The sequence below is a fragment of the Elephas maximus genome, chromosome 17 (assembly GCF_024166365.1).
Source record: "Elephas maximus indicus isolate mEleMax1 chromosome 17, mEleMax1 primary haplotype, whole genome shotgun sequence".
Taxonomy (NCBI): domain Eukaryota; kingdom Metazoa; phylum Chordata; class Mammalia; order Proboscidea; family Elephantidae; genus Elephas; species Elephas maximus.
Window position 1 is genome coordinate 61,173,195 of NC_064835.1, and position 23,198 is coordinate 61,196,392.

The following is a 23,198-nucleotide window of genomic DNA, read 5'->3' on the forward strand; positions in this document are numbered from 1 at the left end:
AGCAGGGGCGGGGGTCTGGGGAACATGGTTTGAGGGGACTTCTAAGTCAATTGGCAAAATAATTCTATTATGAAAACATTCTGCATCCCACCTTGAAATGTGGCGTCTGGGGTCTTAAATGCTAACAAGCAGCCATCTAAGATGCATCAATTGGTCTCAACCCACCTGGAGCAAAGGAAAATGAAGAACACCAAGGTCACACGACAACTAGGAGCCCAAGAGACAGAAAGGGCCACATGAACCAGAGACCTACATCATCCTGAGACCAGAAGAACTAGTTGGTGCCCGGCCACAATCGATGACTGCCCTGACAGGGAGCACAATGGAGAACTCCTGAGGGAACAGGAGATCAGTGGGATGCAGACCCCAAATTCTCATAAAAAGACCATACTTAATGGTCTGACTGAGACTAGAGGAATCCCGGCGGCCATGCTCCCCAGACCTTCTGTCGGCACAGGACAGGAACCATCCCCAAAGACAACTCATCAGACATGAAAGGGACTGGTCAGCGGGTGGGAGAGAGATGCTGATGAAGAGTGAGCTAATTATATCAGGTGGACACTTGAGAGTGTGTTGGCAGCTCTTGTCTGGAGGGGGGATGGGAGGATAGAGAGAGAGGGAAGCTGGCAAAATTGTCACGAAAGGAGAGACTGAAAGGGCTGACTCAATAGGGGAAGAGCAGGTGGGAATACGGAGTAAGATGTATGTAAACTTATATGTGACAGACTGATTGGATTTGTAAACGTTCACTTGAAGCTTAATAAAAGTTAATAAAAAAAAAAGAAAGTAGCCAAATACAAACAAAAACAGAAAAATCAGAATAAAAAAAGAAGATATAAAACACTCAAAAAACAAATAGCAAAATGGGTGAGGTAGACACTTTGCTTTCAGTAATACCCTTAAATGTAAATAATTTAAAGCTTCCTGTAAAAGCCAGAAAGTGGAAGAATGGATAGAAAAACATGATCCATCCTTTTGCTGTCTACAAAAAGCATACCTTAGACATAAGGACACAAACAGACTGAAAATAAAGGATGAAGAAAATATTCCATGCAACCAGTAAACAAAAAGAAGACCAGGGGTAGCCACACTGATATCAGAGAAAACAGATATTAGATCAAAATCTATTACAAGAGATAAAGGACATCATATAAAAATAAAAGAATCAATACAGCAAGAAGACATAATAATTATAAATATATGTGCAACTAACAGCAATATTCCAAAATACATAAAACAAATACTGACTAATATGAAAAGAGAAACAGACAACTCCACAATAATAGTAGGGGACTTCAACATACCACTTTCAACTATAGACAGAACGTCAAAAAAGATCAATAAGGGCACGAAAACTTAAATAAAACCATAAGCCATTTGGACTTAAAGGACATATATAGAACACTCTACCCAGATTCAGGACAATACACATTCTTCTCCAGCACACATGAATCATTTTCTAAAACAGATCATATGCTAGAACACAAAACAGGTGTGAACAAATTTCAAAAGACTGAAATCATACAAAGCATCTTCTCTGACTATAATGCTAAGAAACCAGAAATCAACAACAAGAAAAATAAATACACGGAAACTAAAAAAACTATTGGGTCATAGAAGAAATCAAAAGAGATATTAAAAATTTTCTAGAATCAAATGAACATGAAATCACATCATTTCAAAATCTCTGGGAGACAACAAAAGCAGTACTCAGAGGGAAATTCAGAGCAAAAAAATGCCTACATTAAAAAAGAAGAATGATCCAAAATCAATAACTTAAACTGACAACTTGAACAAACAGAAAAGGAACAGCAAAAGAAGCTAGTAGAAAAATGGAAATAATAAAGATCAGGGCAGAAATAAATGAAACATAAAATAGAAAAACAATAGAAAGAATTAACAAAAGCAGAAGTTAGTTCTTTGAAAGGATCAATAAAATAGACAAACCACTGGCTAGGCTGACAAAATTAAAAAATGAGAAGAGGCAAATAGCCAAATTAAGAATGAAATTAGTGACATTACAACCAATCCAACAGAAATACAGACAATCCTAACTGATTACTATGAAAAATCATACTCCAACAAATTTAAAAACCTAAATGAAATGGACAAGTTCCTAGAAACACACTACCTACCCAAACTAACACCAACTGAGGTAGAAAATTTAAAAAGACCCGTTACAAAATGAGAGATCGAAGATGTCATCAAAAAGCTGCTGAAAGAATGAGGCCAACATGGTGCCCTAGACAGACATACCACTCCATCTCTCTGCAGATAAGACCTGAAAAATTAAGTAAAACAGATACAAACATCAATCTTGGAATCCTACTCATCAAACGAAGGGATAAAGAACTAGATCAAACACCAAGTGGAAGAAGAAACAGAGAACGAGGAGAGATACAGAGTGGAGGTCTCCTGCTGACTAACACAGCACAGTGTCACCATCTGGGCACAGAGCCAGCAACGACCACACAGGAGCAACATCACAGAGTTCCAAAGAGGAGACAGAGCACCCAGAAACCAGAGAAACACACTTTCCTACCACTCACCCTTCTCATGAGTTGAAGCAAGAACCCCCCCCCCTCATCCCGCCTGCTCGCATAGTCAGGATCCACAATATAAGCCAGACAACCAGCTCAACCTACCCTCTCCCACTGTGCAGCTTTTTCTCCCTCTTTCTTCCTTTTCTTTCTCCCTCCCACCTAGGCCAATACATCACCTCACCCCATTCCCGCAAGCCCCCCACCACACTGCCATTTTTGTACTTTTCTTTTTTTCCCTCTCTCTTTTCTTTCTCCTTCCCACCTAGCCCTGTACGCCACCACTGAATCCCAGCCATGTCATTGCAGCAAGAGAGCCACTGGCATACTACTGCCCCGGGTGTACCCCACCCCAACTACGGGCTCCCCTACACCACTATTTTTCTTTCTCTTTCTTTCTCTTCTGTCTTTTACTTCTCCCTTCCACCTGGCCCCATACGTCACCCTGTCTTCCCACTGGACACCAGGTCTCCCCTTCCCTTAGTCATTGGTTCCTGCCACACTACAATTTTATCTTAGTTTATTTTTCTTTTTTCCCTTTCTCCCTCTCACCCAGATCCAACTCCCCCTACCTCCTGCCGAACCACTGCCATGCCATCGTGGCTAGAGAGTCATGGGCCCACTGCTGCCCCGGATCCACCCTTACCCCAACATGCCAAGTCCCACTGTGCAGCCTTTTTTTTTTTTTCTTTCTCTTCTGTGTTTTCTTTCTCACTCATACCCAGCCCTGTACATCACCTCCCCTCTCTTCCCACTGGCCCCCTCCCCTCTGCCCTGTCCCCACCTGCCGGCTCCTACTGAGCCATTTTTGTTTGTTTGTTTTTCTTTTTTCCCTTTCTTCCTTTCCTTTCTCCTTCCCACCTAACTCCATACACTACCTCCCCCCTTTCCCACCAAACCTGCACAGGTGAACCAAAATCAGGGGGCATACAGTGCCTGCCCAGACCACCCTCTGCCACCTTGCCAAATCAGTGTACAGGGAAATGGGCTTACCCTGCCTGCTGCTCCCCTGGCCACCCACACAAGGTGGTGACAGCTTTTGCGCCCACAGACCAGCAAGCAGCAAAGCACCCCTGGCCCACCCAACCTGACATATCAAAACAAAACAAAAAAGGAGGATGAAACAAACATACAATAAATAAAGAAAGAAAATAATAGCTTAATGTCTCAGAGACAGCAGACAGTATCAAAACATATTTAAAAAAGTGGGACAAAATGGCTCCAGCAAACGGCTAATAAAGGCAATCAGACAACCATACACAAAACTAACTCAAAATGGATCAAAGACCTAAACCTAAAACAATAAAGATCAAAGAAGAAAATTTAGAAACAATGCTAGGAGCCCTAATACATTCGATAAATTCAATACAAACCAGAACTAACAATGTACAAACACCAGAAGATAAACTAGATAACTGGGAGCTCTGGAAAATTAAACACATACTCATCAAAAGACTTCACCAAAAGAGGAAAAAGAGAACCTACAGACTGGGAAAAAAAATACTGGCTATGACATATTGACAAGGGTCTAATCTCTAAAATCTATGGAATACTTCAATGACAAAAAGACAAATAATCCAATTTAAAAAATGGGCAAAAGATATGAACAGATAATTCACTAAAGAAGACATTCAGGCAGCTAACAGACACATGAGGAAAAGCTAGAGATCTTTATCCACTAGTGAAAGCAAATCAAGACTACCATGAGATACCATCTCACCCCAACATTATTGGCACTAAAAAAAAAAAAAAAACCCAGAAAATAACAAATGTTGGAGAGGTTGCAAGAAGACTGCAACTCTTATGCACTGCTGGTGAAAAGGCGAAATGGTATAACTACTACAGAAAATAACATGCTGCCTCCTTAAAAAGCTATAAATAGAAATACTATATGATCAAGCAACCCCACTCCTAGGAATAAGTTCTAGAGAAATAAGAGCTGTCACACGAATATACATGCACACCCATGTTCATCCCAGCATTATTCACAATAACAAAAAATGGAAACAATCTAAGTGCCTAAAAACAGATGAATGGATAAATTATGATACATACACACAATGGAATACTGCACAGTGAAGAACAATGATGAATCTGAAAAATATCTCACAACATGGATGAATCTGGAAGACCTTATGCTGAGTGAAATAAGTCAGTCACAAAATGGCACTACAGAAAACAACAATCTTTGATGGTTACAAGGGAGGGAAGGGGTAAGGAGGGAAAATCACTACCTAGAGAGTAAAAAAATAAAATAAATAAATGACAAGCGTTAACTTTGGCAAAGGGATAGACAACACACAATATAGGGGAAGTCAGCACAACCTGACCAAGGCAAAGTCACAGAAGCTTCGTAGACATATCCAAACACCTTGAGGGACCAAGTTACTGGGGCTGAGGGCTGGGGACTATGGTCTTGGGGGACATCTAGGTCAGTTGGCATAACATAGTTCATAAAGAAAATGTGCTACATTCTACTTTGGTGAGTAGCATCTGAGGTCTTAAAAGCTTGCAAATGGCCATCTAAGACACAACTACAGGTCTCTACTCACCAGGAGCGAAACAGTAAGAAGTTAACCAAAAGCTCAGAGAAGAAACTAGACTACACGGGTCACAACCTCATCTACACTGTGACCAGAAGAGCCAGACGGTCCCCAGCTACCACCACTGAGCGTTCTGAGTGGTGTCACAATAGCTGCTCCTGGATAGAATGGGAGAAAAATATGGAGCATAACTCAGATTCTTATTTAAAAAAAAAAAAGAAAAAAGAAAAGCCTGACAACCTGGAATAGTAGCGAACAGAGGACTCCCTGAGACTATCGCCCTGAGACGCTTTTTAAACCTAGAACCGAGCCTATCCCCTTAACCACCTTTTAGCGAAATAGCAGAGTGGCACACAAAATAAAGGATATTACCCATAAGATCAGTGCCCTACTTAAAAACCATCGGTATGAGACCAAAAGGTCAACAAATTACTCAAAAGCAAAGATGAGAAAACAGGGGGAACGGAAACTAGAGTTACTGGAATGGGAACAAACAGGACACAATTAAAGAGAATATCACCGAACAATGTGTGTGGAAACTGTTAAATGGGAACCTAACTTGCTGTGTAAACTTTCACCAAAAGCTCAATAAAATATTACTTAAAATAAAAGAAGATAATGCTAGTTAAAAGATCATTTACACAGTCCAGACGAGAGTAGAGGGCCTGATCTACAGCAAACACAGAAGGAATAAAGAGGCTGGATTCGGGAGATATTTCTGAGGTAGAATCAGTGAACAAGGTTTGAAAATCAATCGACTCTGAGATGTCAAAGAATATAGTAAGAAAAACATCCCTAAAGTTTCTAGCTAAGATTGAGTAGATGGTGGCATTCTTAACAAAGTCAAGAAATACTAGAAGATCCATAAAGGCAGTAGTTGAAGAGGAAGTAAGTTCAGTAGCTGCACACACTAAGGTTGAAGGGCCTTCAGAACATCTAGTCAGAGATACTGGAAGGCAATTAAACAGAAGGGCCTAGGAAACAGGGTCAGAGTTGGTCATCTGGGAGTATTACACATCATGTTTAAGTCATCACCTGAAGCGGAAAGAAAGGTGAGTGATAGAAAGCCCTAATGAACGCCACCATTAACAGGGAGGAGCTACTGAAGGCAACGAGAAGATCAAGAACCGAGAAAAGCAAGTGTACTGGAAGCCAATGCCTGGAAATCCTAGCAGGAACCATGGTGGGGCTCACGTACACTTGGAGGAAGCAAGAGAGGGTCGGGCTACTTAGAGGGAAGCACGATCATCTTGGGATCACAGATGCAAGACAGAAGCTGCATGTCTCAGGCTCTGCAAAGATAACCAGCATTAAAAAACACTCTAGGCAGAGCAAAAGCCCTCTGAGGATAGCAGTGAGGGCTAGAAACCCACTTTGAGGTGGGGAACGGAGACTATCATTTGAGATTGTGAGAAGAATCCAAGAGTTTTGGAGCCAGGCAGTCTTGGGATTAGACCCTACTTATTAGCAGTATGATCTCAGGCAAATTAACCTTCTTAAGCCTCAAGTTCCTCAAATGTAGAATGAGGATAATACCACTTTCCAGACTGGTGCTGAGGGCTAAATGAGTAACAAGTACAGAGCCCCAGCTAGTACCTGGCAGATAGTCGACATTCAATGTATGGTAGTTGCACTGCTTGATTTGTTGCCATAAGGAGGGGGGAAATACCCTATAAAATGCCTTCTCATTTCCTTTCTGAGGATTTCAGGAGGGAGAAGAACAGGGATACTGGTCATCAGTCCTGGCAACAAACAGAGTAATGAATAGGTCAATCATCATTTTACTCCCAAAAGTAAAAAAAAAGTTGATACATGGGCCAGAGTTGTATTGAATATTTCCCCTAAGAGAAAACATTCTAAAACCAAAACTCGGGCAGAAGCTGTGTCATAGAAAGCCTGAGAACGGAGGGAGGTTTGGGGGAGGAGGCAGTCATGAATATCGTGGGGCATGACTTGTTGTGTAGGGTATGGGGGAAACAATCATAAGCATTCTGAAAAGAGTAAAGGACCAGAGATACCACGCAAGGACCTGGTCGTAGATGGAGGTGAAGGGTTCCAAAACTTACTAAGGGATCAATGGGGAGGTCAGCAACACGGAGTCTCGAAATGCTGAAGAGAGCACGGTCACTCAGAGTGGACTCACAGAGGGTCACAGACACTGGGGGACAGCAGGATGGGTGAGAGCTTTGGGAGGAAGTAGAAAGGCTCCAAATGTTCCCAGTGTAAGAAGGGGCTTGTAACAAGCCTTCCTCTCACACACTGGAGAAGGCACAGTCAGCATCACAGGCACGAGGACAGGTGCTGGGGGGAGGGGGGGACACAGGACCACCACACTCCCTAGAGTCTCCAGGACAGTCTCAGTGCCAAATACTCTGCTGTACTGTCTATCTAATAAAACACCCCTGAAAGTGCAGTTGTTTGGCAAATTATTGCTGAATGGGTGAAGTCAGGAAACACTAAAATACGCATCTGGCAAATGATGGAGGGCGATCCCCGCAGTGCTAAGGAGTTACTGAGCAATGTTAATGATGTTTGTCTCTGGCTAGTGGAATTACAAGTGATTTTTATTTCCTCCCTTACACTTTTTTGTATTCACTGAACGTTCCTTGTAGTCAGCATCTCAATTTTATAACCTGAAAAATTAAGACATTTTCATTTTGGAAATATCAAAAAATAAATAAATAAACCCAATGGATTAAAAACCACAAAAGATGAAGAACCACAAACAAAGAAAAATCACAATTATGTATGAAAATGGATCCCTACTTGCCCAGATGTAACGCCTGAGAACACAGGCTTCCCAAATGTGTTGTTGTTAAGTGCCATCGAGTGGATTCTCACAGCGACCTCATGTGACAAAGTAGAACTACCCCACAGCATTTTCTAGGCTGTTATCTTTACGGGAGCAGACTACCGGGTCTTTCTCCTACAGAGCCGATGGGTGGGTACAAACTGCCAACCTTTCAGTTAGCAGCTGAGCATTGAGCCATTGTGCCACCAGGGCTCCTTCCAAACGTTAGCAACACCACAGTGCCAGCCAGGAAGGGTATCATACCAGTGAGGAGTATACATAAACTCTGGGGGTTTCAAGTTTTCACTCTGGTGTCAAAATGAGAAGGTTTATAACAAGAATATCCTGTTCATTAGTTTTACAAACAAGATTTTAAATATGCCCTGGCCTTTCTTCCTCCACTCCCTTCTCACAGTTAGATGCCTTTCAGATAGACAGTTCCAACCCTAACGTCTCCATTTCCTTATCTAAGGATTGGGCCAGCTCAATACTTTTTTTTATCTTAACAGCCTCTTAAGAAACATAATTAGATAGTTAGAGATGCAGTGTTTACGTTTTCCTCTGCTGGTCATACAGGACTTCTTCTAGAACTACCTTATTTAAGTGTATGAATGTCAGTCTTGGGTCAGGCATGCACAGATTTATGAGGTAGGCTGGGCTCCAAAATGCTGGGAGCACCCAATGTGCAGTGAGTGCTATTTTGGCAGATGCGGTAATCAAAAGATGTAATGAGGCCAACAGGAGAAGAAAACAGCCCAGGATGGGTTTCTAAAGAGAAAGGCCAAAGCTCCCTCCTTCCCTGCTCTTCTTCATAAAAGTCTCATTACAGGAGGTGGTAGGGAGGACCAAAGACAACTGACTGCTGCTACTCTAGCTTGGGTGCCTCGATGGCAATGGCGCCATTCACTCAGACAGGGGGCACTGGCGGGGGGCAGGTTTGGGGAGGTGAGTGAAGATGATGAGCTTGGGACATGCTAATTTTGAGATGCTGGTGGAACTTCCAAGCGGAGATATCTGGAAGGCAGATGGATGTTTGGTCTCTAGCTCCAGATAAGGTCTGGGAGGCCGATACAGATTTAGGAGGTAACAGAATACAGGTGAAAACAGAAGCCACAGGGCTGGTTGAGATCTCTAGGGTAAGCACACAGAATGAGATGAAGATCTTGGGTGGAAGCCTAAGAAACCCCAAAATCTAAAAGATGAGCAGAAGACAAAGAACCCATAAAAGAGACAGAGACACAGTCGCCAATGTTCTTCAGGCTAATGAGAAAGTTACTGTCAAAACAGTCAGCTTTTTCCAAATTTGAATAGCACAAATACAGACACTGAGAAAATTTCATTGATTTTATCTAAGTGCTTCATATTTGAAGACAAGATTTCTGCAGCTTTTCCCAAAAGAAATACAAGTACCAATAAACATATGAAGAGCAGTTCAACCTCACTAACAGAAATGCATATCAAAACACAAATCAGATTGGACTTTGGAGGAGGTCATTGTTTGCTTGCATATTAACTGTATTCCTTGAGATTGACAAGGATGCGATGAAACAGGCCCTCTACTGCATTGCTGGTGGGACTGACTGGAGGTCAATGTGGTCAAATCCATCAAGCCCCATAGAAGTCTTTATACCCTTTGACCCAGCAATTCCCAGTCAATTAGGTCCCACTCAATTTTTGGATTGACTCTTATGCAATTGACTTGATTTACATAAAAGATTTATATAAAAATGTATGTAAAAGGATTTCCACGGGACACTATCTGAAGCTAGCCATTCTAAACCATGACAAAGTGAATTCCCATCACTTCTGTCAATTCACAGATGAAAGGTCACTCTGAATTTCACTATCTGAAGGTAAAAAAGGAAATCCTCGTGGCGTAGTGGTTAAGTGCTATGGCTGCTAACCAAAGGGTCAGCAGTTCAAATCCGCTAGGCGTTCCTTGGAAACTCTATGGGGCAGTTCTACTCTGTCCTATAGGATCGCTATGAGTCTGAATCGACTTGATGGCACTGGGTTTCTGGGAAGGAAAAAAAAAGGACTTGAAATCTTTTTGAAACGTTCTCCTCTCTGTTATACAAAAATTTTATTTGTGAAATTTGTGTTCTTAAACCTCATCCCAATGTGAATTTGCTTGCTGAACAGAACAGAGAAATTACTGAAGGTCACATGTGCTTAAAGATTACTACTTTAAACCAAGAAAGTATGTTAAATGATAGTCTTAGAATGTTGCAATTGATCATTTTTGTTGATTAACAACTTTGTGGAATCAAAAGACATTCACAAGTACTAAAACTGAGAAATCTGTCTTAAGGATTCCAATGGCCGGCTCAGAGTTTTGCCAAAGACACTTGATAAAAAGCCAAGAAAAATTATCTATTGACTAAACTTTTATTCAAATATGTGTAAGTATAAGTAAGGTCTCATCAATTTCAACAGATAAACGATAAAAATGATAACCTCTATGCTCATTTCCAAAAACTTTTACGTTGTTTTATTATTTTTTGGAAAAGGTGATTCATTAACTGTGTGACTAAAGAGTGGTTTAATTTTTACAGATTTTAAGACTTTTCCTATAAAGTCATACACAAGGAAAAAAATTAATTGTTAAATCTTGTGTCCCAATTTTTGTTGTTCCTAAAATACTACCCAAAAGTATAGGTAAGAATTAATTTTACAATAAACCAAAACCAAAAAAAAACAAGCCCACCACGTTCAAGTCGATTCTGACTCATAGCGACCCTAGAGGACAGTGTAAAACCACCCAAAGGTTTTCCAAGGAGTGACTGGTGGATTTGAACTGCCGACCTTTTGTTTAGCAGCCAACCCCTTAACTACTACACCACCATGGATCCTTTATGATTAAGGAAGAAGCATTTGTCAGTGAAGAAAGAGAAAGGTCTGATGAATAATGCTAAGTTACTGACTAGCTAGTTAGGAAATTTTTTAATTTAGATCCCCATCTCGTACAATTCACCAAAACAACTTCCAAACAGATCAAAGAGTTAAATGTTTACGGGAAAAAAAATTGTAAGAAGAAATTTTATATCTGTTCTCTAAATGAGGAAGGGTTAGGTTTAGGAAGAAATAATCACAAAGGAAAAGACACGTAGACTGCAACACTAACATGCTATACCTAATAATCTCTCCAAGAACATGGGCAGAGAATTTATCAAAAAAGAAATAAAAATAAGTACTAAAACATGAAGAATGTTCAACTTCACTAATATTCAAAGAAACACAAATTAAAACAAGGTGCCATTTTTAGTCTCCAATTAGCAAAGATTTTTTAAACGACATAAATTCTGAGAAAAAAAATTCTCATTCATCATCAGTTTTGGGTGTAAACTGATACACCCTTTCTAAAAATTCAATTAGCAACACATAACGAGCTGTAAAATGTTCACACCCTTTGATATAGTAATCCATTTCCAGGGATCTTAAGAAGACAACGTAAAATAAGGACAAAATCCCGGACACCCTTTTAACTCAGTACTAAAGTCATTCCTGAGGTTCACCCTTCAGCCAAAGATTAGACAGGCCATAAAACAAAACGAGACTAAATGGGCACACGAGCTCAGGAGCAAGGACAAGAAGACAGGAGGGGGCAGGAAAGCTGGTAAAGGGGAACCCAAGGTCGAGAAGAGGAGAGTTTTGACATGGCTAGCAACTAATACCACGAAACAATATGTGTATTAATTGTTTAATGAGAAACTAATTTACTCTGTAAACCTTCATCTACAGTACAATAAAAAATAAAGAGAAAAACTTATGTACAAAAGCTTCAATGCAGCATTCTGGATAAAAGCAAAAACTGTGCAGTAAACTAAATAAACTCAAAAATAAACTTTGGAATTGCTTAATTATTATTTTTTTTTTTACAGGATGAGTAACACGATATCATTAAAAAGTATTTACAAAGAATCTTTAAATTTTATAGAAAATGCTTATGATATAAAGTTACGTGAAAAAATACAAAATTTTATCAGTATACCATGGAATTTAAAAGTTCTATACACGTGTACATGTACATAAATTTTCCCTTAGTCTGCTTGTTTTTCACTATTGTGAGAAAATACCTGAGCTTTCACTTGAATTTGGAGGGTATGTGTGAGGTGGTCTGACCTAAAAGAGAGGCTATGTGGCCCACAAACAACTCACTTTGTGATCGACAAAGAACTAAGAGAGTTATTCTCCAGAAGAGATTTCGGCATGATTTGTGACAAAAACACTCCACACTTGAGCAACTGTATATATCCAAAACCCACTGCCGTCGGGTCAATTACCGACTCATAGCGACCCTACAGGACAGAGTAGAACTGTCCCATAGAGTTTCCAAGGAGTGCCTGGTGAATTTGAACTGCTGACCTCTTGGTTAGCAGCCATAGCACTTAACCACTACACCACCAGGGTTTCCACTGTACATACAGTGTTCAAAAATAAACAAATAACAGTAGGGATTCATTTAATAATCATTAAAGATTTCCCTGAGCAACCAAGGATTGGCCAGCAAAATATATGTGTGTGAGTGTACATGGGTACACGCCCATACAGAAAAACAGGCTAGAAGGAAGTACTGCATTAATATGGTAGACACTAGACGCATGTAGCAATTTGCATTAAAATTTAAATGAATCACAATTTAAAAATTCCATTCCTCCGTCTCACTAGTCACATTTCAAGGGTTCGAAAGCCACACATAGTTAGTGGCTGTGGTACTGGACAGCACAGATCTAGGATGTTTCCATTGCCGCACAAAGTTCTTTTGGACAGTGTTGTTGTAGATTTTTATGTTCTTCTTTATACTTTTTCCAAATATATTGCAACATGCATTGTAGAGGATTTCCCTTGTACACAGAAAAAATAAACACAATGAGAAAAGAAAATGAGGTTACCAGAGGAGGCATTCACACTAGGTGTGCGAGAGGACACACCATCTAGAGAAAGCCTTGGAGAAAGAACACTGCAGGGAAAAGTGGGAGGTCACAGGTACACTGGGAAGGACAGAAAAGGCTACTAAGAAATATGGGAATTATAAACATTCTGAGAAAAGTAAAGAAAGGATGCAGAAATTCCAACAGTAGGGTGGGAGAGGAGGCAATACAGAAAGAAGTCACAGGTTCTTGTCTCCCCCCACTCACCAGCCATTACAGCTGCTGACCGCTGAGCTGGCTCAAAAGGACATTTCCCCCGGCCACTCTCAAGTCTTTCAACCTGCCGGAAACTGGACACATCCTAAGACCAGAAGGGTGCAATTGGTTTAGGGGTCAAAGGGAAGATTCATGGTGAGAATTACAAAGATGGTCACATGAAGGGAAAGCCCAATTCCCCATTCATCTCCTATTGCTCCCCTACCACACCCATATTCCCAGTCTACTATTCCTGACCACCCCTACCTGTGCCTGCATTGCCCATCTCTGCCACCACTCTTTTCATCAGTTTCTCTTCCCTCAATTCCCCTAGTATCCAAAGCCCACGTGCCCTGATGAAAGAACACCTAGGATGGCCTTATAAGACACTAAGAGGCAGACAGGTAGCTCTTTCCTCTGAAACACTGGAGAATTGTGGGTTTTATAACTGGCTGTAGGATGTGGGACAGGACAAGGAGGACCAGGGAAGCAAGTAGGCCTCCTGAGGACTGGAGCGCTTGGGGAGGGTCAAGAAGAATGCAGCCTGATATAGAATGCTCTGAAGTCCAGGGGCCCAGATAAAGAAGGGCCATCCTCCCCCTACTCCCACCCCAAGGATGAGAGACAGGTCCAAAGTCAAGGATACATCCAAGGGAAGGAGGGGATCTGCAAAGTCAGTGAAGAATGACCTAAGGTTCAGGTCAGAATGTGAAGTTTTGGTACGTAAGGGCCTCCTCACCCAGGGACAGTGACCTGAATAGGGAACTAGGGGTATAGTTAACTTAACCTAGCATCCAGCACTGAGAGGCTTCAAGATAACATCTAAAAATGGATATCAGGGATGATTTCAACCTAGGTCTGAGAGGGAAGTTAACCGTGGCTGGTTGGAAGTCAAAGTCATGGCATGGAAGTGTCAGGCATGATATCTCTAAATCACAAATAGGACGAACATATGGTCTGGCTGGAGCCTAAGTACTCTGATAGCAGTTGAACTAGCAACATAACATATATCCCCTGAGCATACTACTGGCCCATTCTCATTGCTCATCTATTTACTGCAGATAGCAAGCAAGATTTTATTTTACTGAGAGCCTTGAAGGCAACCTGCTAGAATCAGACGTGATCTGAGTCTCCATAAAGGGAATAATGAGTCAAGAGAGTCCACTGGAATGGAATAACCCAGAGGCACAAGTACCTTACCTCTGTGGCAGTGGAAATAGTCTAGCCTAAGGAGAAAGATGACAATTTGGTGAGAGATTACTAAGATGTTCGGGTCCTTTGGAGATGGGATGAATACCTGCTGCTGCCCTTCTTAACCCTCACTTAAACTACTGCAATAACCTCCTTTTCTCTATACTATCTAGCCCCACCTCGAATTTATTCTACATATCCACCCCAGATCAGTATGCCTGGAGTATCAGTCACTAACTTGATGATAAATTTTTCAGGAAGAGAGTAACAAAATGGCTCACCATTGGCTGGAGTAAAAACTCTTTGGACCAACCTACTTATTTTCTGCGACTTCTCAAACTGAATTCTGTTCTATCCAAATCGGATCACCTGTTATTCCATCTCTATGCCTAAAGCTACTCCCTTACATTTTACCAAGGACTAAAAGGATGAGCTTTTCTCAGTTCTCATTCTCTTTAATCTTTATGCACAATTTAATATTTTGACTCACTCCCTTCCATGGTATACTCCATTCCTGACTCCCTTAAAATGCGACACTCCTAGAGTCCCTCTTCCTATCTAATTGTTGTTTATCTGTCTGCTTCGGTCATTTCTCTTCTTCTTTCTCACCCCTAAACATGTATCTTAAGGATCCTTTTCACATAACCCTCAAAGATCTCATTCATTCTTACATTTCCAGCCAGATCTTCTATACATATGATTCCCCAAAGTCTGGGAGTTCCTCTTCCAAACCCTAGCCATATTTTCAATTGACTGCTACACTTCCTCACAGAGATCATCTTAACAGCCCCTTAAAACTCAAACTAGTCCTTTTCCAGTTTCCCCAAGTAGCATCATCAAGTCATCCAGGTTTATAACCTTTGAGAAAGTGAGCCTTATATTAACTAGATAGGTTATGATTATCATATTTAATTAGGGTCTGAAAGAGGCAAGGCCACCCCACTATATTCTCTATCTGGTGAAATTCTTCATTGTATCATCATTGTTTCAATCAGCATAGTCTCTCAAAACCAGTTATGGTGAAGGCAAGTCCCTCAAGCTGAAACTCAGAGCTGGGTAGGAAGGCTCTCAGTGAGGATGGAACCTGTCTTTCGGCCTTGGCCAAGAAGGGTACAAGACATACGAGGTGGTCAGAAAAACAAAGGTGGTCCTTGTTAACATGAAACAGGTTTAAGACAAGAAAAGGAAGCCAAACGAGCTCTTCTGGGCTGCATGCTGGACCAAACACAGGAGCAGAGCCAAACAAATCTGAATTTGAATCTTGGCTCTCCCTCTGCTAGCTATACAATCTTAGACATGGTACCTAACCTCTCTGAATTTCACTTTCCTTACCGGTAAGGTATAAATAAATACCTAAATATCATGATATACTGTTGAGAATTAAACTCAATCATGAATGCAGTGTGCTTAGTACCAAGTTCAAGACAGAACAGATACTCAGTTGAATGGGGATTCTTTTTGTCATCATCTTCGCTGTTGTTCTTGTTGTTAGAAGTTCAACATTTTTCTCTACTAACTGTTGAGGAATTACTTCAAAAAACAAAACAAAATATTTTCTTCCAATGTCCAATGAACTGTTACTGAAGGGCAGCGTTCCATATTGTTGGAGCTGGTGGGTCTGGCATTTGAATTTCCTTTGTAAGTCTTCATTTCTCCATAATCATCTCTGAGCAAGTTGTTTTATCTGGATCAGCAAGTCAAAGCTCTGAGATAAGGGTTACGTAGCCTCAAGTCATCAGTCTGGGTCATAAGAGGTTCAGCACTAAAGAAAAGGCAAGAACTTGTTCAAGCACACTGGGGTTGCCAGGAAGCAGGATAAGACAGGTAAAGGCAGAAGAGAATGTTCAGAAAGTCTACAAAGCAGACTCACGGTTAACACTGCTGACTTCTTCAGGGCTATGTTCAATATTCTCCTACAAATAAGCCTTGACAAAAGAACAGCCCTTCATTTCACAAGCTAACCAGGTACCCTCCAGAGAGGGAGAGAGCACTGAAGTTGTGGAGTTTGGGATATAGACCCCCTAGTTTCAGTCTTCATTGCTGACATTCTTCAAGAGTGGCTAGAGGTCCAAGTCACAGAAATCCTGACAAGTATGTCCAGAATATACCTTATCTGACAACCACTAGGGTTGTATCTCTGAGAGACAAGGAAGAGTAAGAGGCACTGAGAGACTAACTTGGAACAATCTCATTGTAGATAAGCCATTGCTCTGGTATTCACACCTATGGGCTCCCCAAGCCTGTGCAGGCCAAAAAAAAAAAAAAAACCCGGTTGTCATCAAGTCGATTCCAACTCATAGCAACCCTATAGGACAGAGTAGAACTGCCCCACAGAGTTTCCAAGGAGTGCCTGGTGGATTCAAACTGCTGACCTTTTGGTTAATAGCTGTAGCATTTAAGCAGGAAAGGTCAAAAATGGCAATGGCAGTACCACCCTGTGGGCTTTGTGAGAACTGTAAAGAAAATGTAGTTAAGTACCATAGCAACTCTATAGGACAGAGTAGAACTGCCCCATAGAGTTTCCAAGGAGCAGCTTGTAGATTCGAACTGCCGACCTTTTGGTTAGCAGCTGAGCTCTTAACCATTGTGCCAACAGGGCTCCATAAAGAAAACTAGACTCTTAAAATCACAAGATGAGATACAAAGATTTTCATCACCACCCTGAACTGGAAAATTTTCTAGCCACCAGCCCCAGAATGAGGGAGCTAGCTATCCATGCCTAGATAGAGTATCTATCATCCACATTGCAGAAAGGACTCAACATATGCCCAACCAACCCCAAAGGTAACCCAAAGGGACTGACTGGGGCAATCAAGCAAATATAATCACGGCATCCTAAGCCAGAGATGTGAAGATGGTCTGTGGCAAAGAGGGATTTGGAGATACACACTGTAGATCCAGGTGGCAAGGATTACTGGGATTGCAGAAGGGTCAGGTCAAGCTCTCCAGTTAAGGATTAAGGCCAGAAGATGGGATGGTTCCACCCCCTCCTATTGTTCTATGGATCAGAAAGGGAAGCCATTAGACACAAAGACACGTGAGGCTTTGCACAAATGTGTGCTGTCAGAACCAGTGACTGGCTACTGGGCAACCGATGGGAAAAGCTGAGGATTCAAACAGGATAAGACCCCTGCTGAGATGTCACCAGTCCCAGGGACCCATGTAGCCATGACTACCCTAGATGTGATTAGGGGTATATATGTCCCAAGCCTGCCTGGGTCAGAGGGTGGATATGTCCACAGCTTCAGAGGCAAGGAAGAAGATTCAGAAGAAAATGTGGTTGACAGAGTGCCCACTGTGAAGCCAAGATCCAGAGTATGGGGCCAGCAAGTACTACATTAGTGGGCAGTGATCTCAGAAGCCGTGAGAGCAGAAAGTCACAGCCCACAACAAAATGTGGTCGTCAGGAGAGGTAGGGGAGGGTGAAAAGGGATAGTCACATGCTATGGGAGGAAGAAACAGGCATGGACTATACTGATTAATAAAAGCACCCATGCTGCTTGGACAAAGCATACACAGGACAAGGGAAATGTGAGTTCCTGGCCTCTGTAAGCCTCTCCTGGACTTATCCTCTCCCCACCACAGCCAACATCCCTAACTTCTTTCACCCTCCCACTATGGCTCCCTTTACGTCCTGTATACCTCACCTTCGATAGATAACCTCCCTCCTTCTCCCTTTTATGCCCCTCCCTCAGTGGCAAGCAAAGGCTCCACCCTGTAAGGGCATCCCCCCCACCCCACCCCAACGCTTATCATGCACAACAGTTACTCTAAGCATGCGCCCATCATGGTCACTCACAGCAGGCCCTTCCCGCCCCCTTGGCCCCCATCCCCGAGTAACTCACACTGGTGCAGGCTCCCTCTCCCTCTCTTCCCACCCCGTCACTCACAATAACCCCGCACTTCGGGTCAAAAGCGAAGGTGCCACAAGTGAGGAGGTGAGAAGCATTGGCAATGGCGAGAATCTGGACAAAATTGTGACATTCGTCCTGGGGGTCAGAGATGGTTAGAGAGAATCAGAAGCAGCAAGTGCAGAAAGGGTTGGGTAGTGTCAGGACAGTTCGATGCAGCTCTGGGATCAGAGATGATGAGTGATGGCATGGTGTTAGAGTCCCTGACTAGGCCCATGGGATGGGGGCGCTGCAGGGGACTGACAGAGTCAGAGCTGGACCAAGGCCTCAAATGACACTCAGGACAGGGCCCAGATTCACACCTACCTCCTTCTTGCCTTTCTTCCTACAGTTCTGTCTGTGCGCCTCAGGCACCATCCAGTCAATCTGAAAAAGGAGGAGTGATTGTTCCCCTCAGATCCCCACCCAAACTCCCTCAAGGTCAGGGAAGGTGAGATAGAGACCCCCTAGTGCATTGTTCTTTCAACTGGAGGTCCCCACCCATTGATAAGTAGTGAAATCATGACCAACATAGTTTTTAATGAAATAGAACACAATATGTCAGAATGTATCACACACAGGAGATTAGATGCTGTTAAACATTTCTTTCCAGTACACACTTTGTTTATTGGGTCATGTAAAATGTATTTCTTACTAATGGGTAGTCACAAAAGGTGAAAGCTGCTGCCCCAGCGATGTGATTCTAGTCATTCCTCTGCCAGCTGTCACCTGAAATCTGGTCACTGTGGCCTCCTCCCCAACATCATGACCCTCCCTCATAACCTCCCCAGGCACCATGACCCCCACCACCCTCAGCTGACACCCTCAGCTGCCATCTCCCCTATTCACTTTCACCAATACTCCCCCTCCCACAACCACCGTTAGTTACAATGAAACTCCTACACACACACATCCTATAACCATGGCTCTAATCACATGCTCTAGGGTCTGGCGTCCTCCCAACTCTCAACTCTCACCCTGCGGGAGCTCTCCCCAGAGAAAGGCAGAGATAAAGCGAAGATGGTGTCCCGGGCGCCAACATAAAGAGTGTGGGAAGCAGGATCCACAAGGAGAACAGAGTAATTGTATGTCTGAGGGACAGCAAACCGGGTGAGGTAGGAGTCAGCCTCTGGCAGGAAAAGAAATGAGAGTGATATTAACCGTTACTTCATAAGGGTTGGGTCCACAAGGGTAAAGCCAAAGAGGCCAATTTTTGGTTTCTTCCAGCTGGTGTTTATTTAGCAGCCATCCGGGAAAACATAGAGCTTGGACCAGCTGACCAGCTAAGCTTCCCCACAGGTAACTGATAAGTCCAGAATATTTAACACATAATCCCATCAAGTATGCTTTTTATTAAAATAACAGCATAAATATTAAGTCTGTAATTTCTATTTGTAGCAACCTGATACATAACTTGAAAATACTTACCAAAGGTTCAAATACTTTCCTCTGCTATACTTCATTTTTTTATCACTACTTAATAATAATTTATTTTCACTTAGAATGGAAGTGTTTAAACTCTTTTTACCAATACACTGAGAGTCTACCTTCCCTCTCTCCCCCACATATTGACCACCTTCCCAATTCCACTCAAAGAGGTAGAGAGTGTAGTGGAAAAAAGTACTTTGGAAACAGACCAGTCTGTGTTTAAATGTGGCTCTTCACTTACTAGCTGGATGATCTTGAGTAAGCTACTTGCCCTCTCTGAGCATCACTTTCCTAATCTGTGAATACCACCATCCAGGGTTGTTCAGAGAATTAAATGAGATAGCATATGTAGAAGCACCAAGCACATAGTACATGCTTCACAAATGGTTCCTTTCTTCCTTCCTTATGCATATGTTCTGTTTTGAACAATTCTAAACCTACCAGCATTCAGAACTCTTATATGCTTAAAGATTAAAATAAATTAGCACAAATTTACCTTCTTAGCTCAACCTCTGGCTCTAGAGACCCTATCCCTGCACCAACACAGCACTACTCTGCCTGCTTCATCTGTTCATCTTTCCTTTCCTTAAGGCAATAGAGGGCCATCAGCCATTCATTCTTAGATGTGATATATGGAGTCCCATCCACCTATCCTCCCCCACACACACACTCATCTCCAGGCTGTAGCCAGCCTACTCTCTCATGCTTAGAATAAGCACTGGATCGCCCAACCTCCCGCCCTACCCCCAACTCTGCTTCATCTTGCCACCTAGGTCTGTCCAGATTCTGGACATGACCCAACCTGGCAATCTCAACTCCATGTTATGGCTATTACTCCGGCACAACAAAATGAAACCCCAGGCTCTGATCATACAGCACTCCTATGTGTTACTGGTATGAAGTTTAGATTCTAAATTAACATTACCACTGGTGATTTTTGGCCAACAGGTTGTACTTTCCGCTGTACCAGTTCTTTTTGCCCAAGGTGCTAAGAGTCAGTGCCCTCTGAGAAGAAAACAAGATCCAAGACCACTCATGCCCACGTCAGCAGAGAGCCTTGAAGTCTGAATCACTCCTATTACCACTTTTAATGTGTGGCATCCATGGCTCCTTCGACGTCTTGAAAGGGCCATGTCTCCCGGCCCCCTTTCCTTTCGAAGACATTAAAAATCATCTAAACAAAACTTTAAATCAACTCCTTGAATGGTCTTCCTACATTCCACGTAGGGAATGGGTAGAGGGAGGAGGGAACCTTGAGGAAACTAGGAGAGTTAATGGATTGGATATCAGGGAAGATGGGCGCTAGCGTTAGAGATGTGAGGGGCTGGAAAACGAGTTAGGGAGATAGGGCCGTGAGCAGGGCAAGGCTTGGAGGGAGGTAGAATTGATGACAGGGGATAAACGTGAGAAGTGGGCACACGAAAATGCTGAGCTGGGGATTGGAGGGATGGGTGGTTGGAATGAAATGGAAGACCGATGGGTTTGAGAATAGAATGGGCGCCAAACTGGACACAGGTGTGTGTGCAAGAAAGTGGGAAGTGGGGAATAAGGGAGAGGAAACTTCGAAATGGAAGACCTCAAGCAACCCCCCATCCCCTCCTGGGCCTCAGTGTCCACGTCTTTACCGTAAGGGGCTCCATTCCTGCGGTTCTAAGAATAAGGGGCCGCGCAGGAGCAGCCAGGGCGTGTCGTGGGCACCAAGGCGCGAGGCCCGGGCCGGGGATGCGGTGGAGGAACATTGCGTGGGGGTCCCGTCCCGGTGTGGACTGCTCGGCGGGGGTGTCGCGAGCGCGCTGAATGGTCCTGGGTGCCGCCGCCCGAGTCAGAAGAGCAGGTGGTACGGGCACCTCTGGGCGGGGGCCTGGGCGCGGCGCGAAGGGCTGACGGCGAGGGTGCCCGCGCCTTACCGGAGATGGGAAGGGAGGTCCTGGGCACCGAACGGGGAACGTGGCCGGACACCGGGCCGCTCAGCACCGCCAGCAGCAGCAGCAGCGGGAAGGGCGAGGCGAGAGGCGGCCCAGGGCCCGGGTGGGGCCGCACGGCAAAGGCCGGCATCTTTGGCTCCGCCTGGCTGCCGGGTGGGGCGCGCCCTGCCGCCTCCACTCCCGGACACGGCGCCACCAGCGTCGGCTTCACTCAGCTCTCCTCGGCCGGGCTCGGCCTGAGGCTGCGGGATGGAAAAGCAGCCCAGCTCCGCCCCCTCAAGAAGAGACCAATGGTCGGGCCGCTTTCCTTCTCCAGCCAATTGGGGTTGCGTGGAGACGCCGCTGAGGAGAGGAGAAGCCCAACCCAGGTAGAGGCGGAGTTAGACCCAGGTGTAGGTGGGAGTTCTGCATCCAACCTGGGCTGGAGGTGTAGTTCTAAGGACCTCAAGTGGCAGGTGGGCTCTGGCATCTCCAAAAACTCAAATGCCCAGATCTGCACTAATAGGGAAAATATGTGGGTAAATGGGTATACGCACAAAGTTTCTCATAATTATTCCTTCTGCAAGCATTTAATGAGGGCTCCCTATGTGGCAGATACAACGCAAAACACTAAAGATACAAAAAATCACAGCCCCTGAACTTAGAGTGTTCGCAGTATAATGGGGCAGATATGTAAACAAATAACTGCAAATAGATAATTGCAACACAACGTGATGTATGTTTGCTGTTTAATCTGTTTTTACTATGAGAAACAGTTGAGAGGAGAAAAAGTGGTTTAGTGGGTCTAGAACATAAGCAGGTGACCCTTTTCCTATTGAAACGTCGAACCTGTCCTGATCCACTCATTGGCACACTCGGGTCCGCCCTTACTTCCTCCACCCCCAACCTGCATCTTAGACCATGAACTCAGAGAAAGAAAAATATATATATTAATAAAGACAGAAACAAAAGAAACCTATGTATCTATTCATTTTTGGTTTGGCATTTTCTCCCTCTCCTGTGGGCTCATTGAGAGAGGGATTTCTATCCAACCCCACAGAGTTGAAGACCCAGACCAGCCAGCTGATAAGAAGCAGGACACTCCTATCCTATATAGATTTTGTCAAAGAGACTATAGGAATCAACAGCAAGTAAGTGAGGATAAGTATAAGAGGGACAAACCCTCTTGGGATGCCGGAGTTTGAAAAGACTTAAAGAATTTCCTGAGGGTGGACTAAACTCTTAACTTCCATGAAGGCAGGGACCATCGTTTGTTTATCTACTATACCCCAATTTTTACCACAGTGCCTGGCACATACTGTGCCCTCAATAAATATTTATTGAATAAAATGGCGACTGATGAATGAATCAGTGAATGAATGATGTAGAAGAAAGGGTTAAAGCCAAGAACACAGTAGGGATGCTACTGGAATGTTTCATTGGAGGTGGGGTTAGGGGGGGAAAGCTAAGGAGAAAACGCCAGGTTTAGCATAACATTCCCCACAGAGATCCCAAACTCTATTTAAGGGCCAAATAAGGACTGTTATAGGTGACCCGGGGCGTGGAGAGCGTGAGCCTGAGGTTCACGCCTGAGGTGAAATCCTCCTTCCTCCTCCGCCCCCCGCAGCTCGCACACAGTGAGCTGCCCCTCCCAGCCGCCGCGGGCCTGAAGGGGGCGCCCTCGGCCGTGCGGGTGGACGCCGAGAGCACGGAAGGCCAGGTAAAGCGGCTCCTGGTGTCTCACGGGAGAGTGAGGCCGTCCGCGCTCCTCCACGCCTCAGGGCA

At 43.6% G+C, this 23,198-nt stretch overlaps 1 protein-coding gene across 6 annotated transcripts in view; it reads right to left on the reverse strand.

Moving 5' to 3' along the window:
• Positions 1-21,663, reverse strand: part of SEMA4F (ssemaphorin 4F) — a 35,113-nt gene extending 13,450 nt beyond the window's left edge. For 3 of the 6 annotated variants that reach the window (XM_049856443.1, XM_049856445.1, XM_049856442.1), the window contains exons 1-5: positions 21,417-21,663; positions 19,059-19,210; positions 18,409-18,468; positions 18,082-18,180; positions 13,013-13,106 (exon numbers count right to left, since the gene is read on the reverse strand). In XM_049856443.1, the coding sequence (XP_049712400.1) occupies positions 13,013-13,106; positions 18,082-18,180; positions 18,409-18,468; positions 19,059-19,210; positions 21,417-21,564 (553 nt within the window). In that variant the 5' untranslated portion in view covers positions 21,565-21,663. The remainder of the gene's footprint in view (positions 1-13,012; positions 13,107-18,081; positions 18,181-18,408; positions 18,469-19,058; positions 19,211-21,416) is intronic. The other 3 variants (XM_049856444.1, XM_049856446.1, XM_049856447.1) reach the window with 3 other exon arrangements.
• Between the last annotated feature and the right edge of the window lie 1,535 nt (positions 21,664-23,198).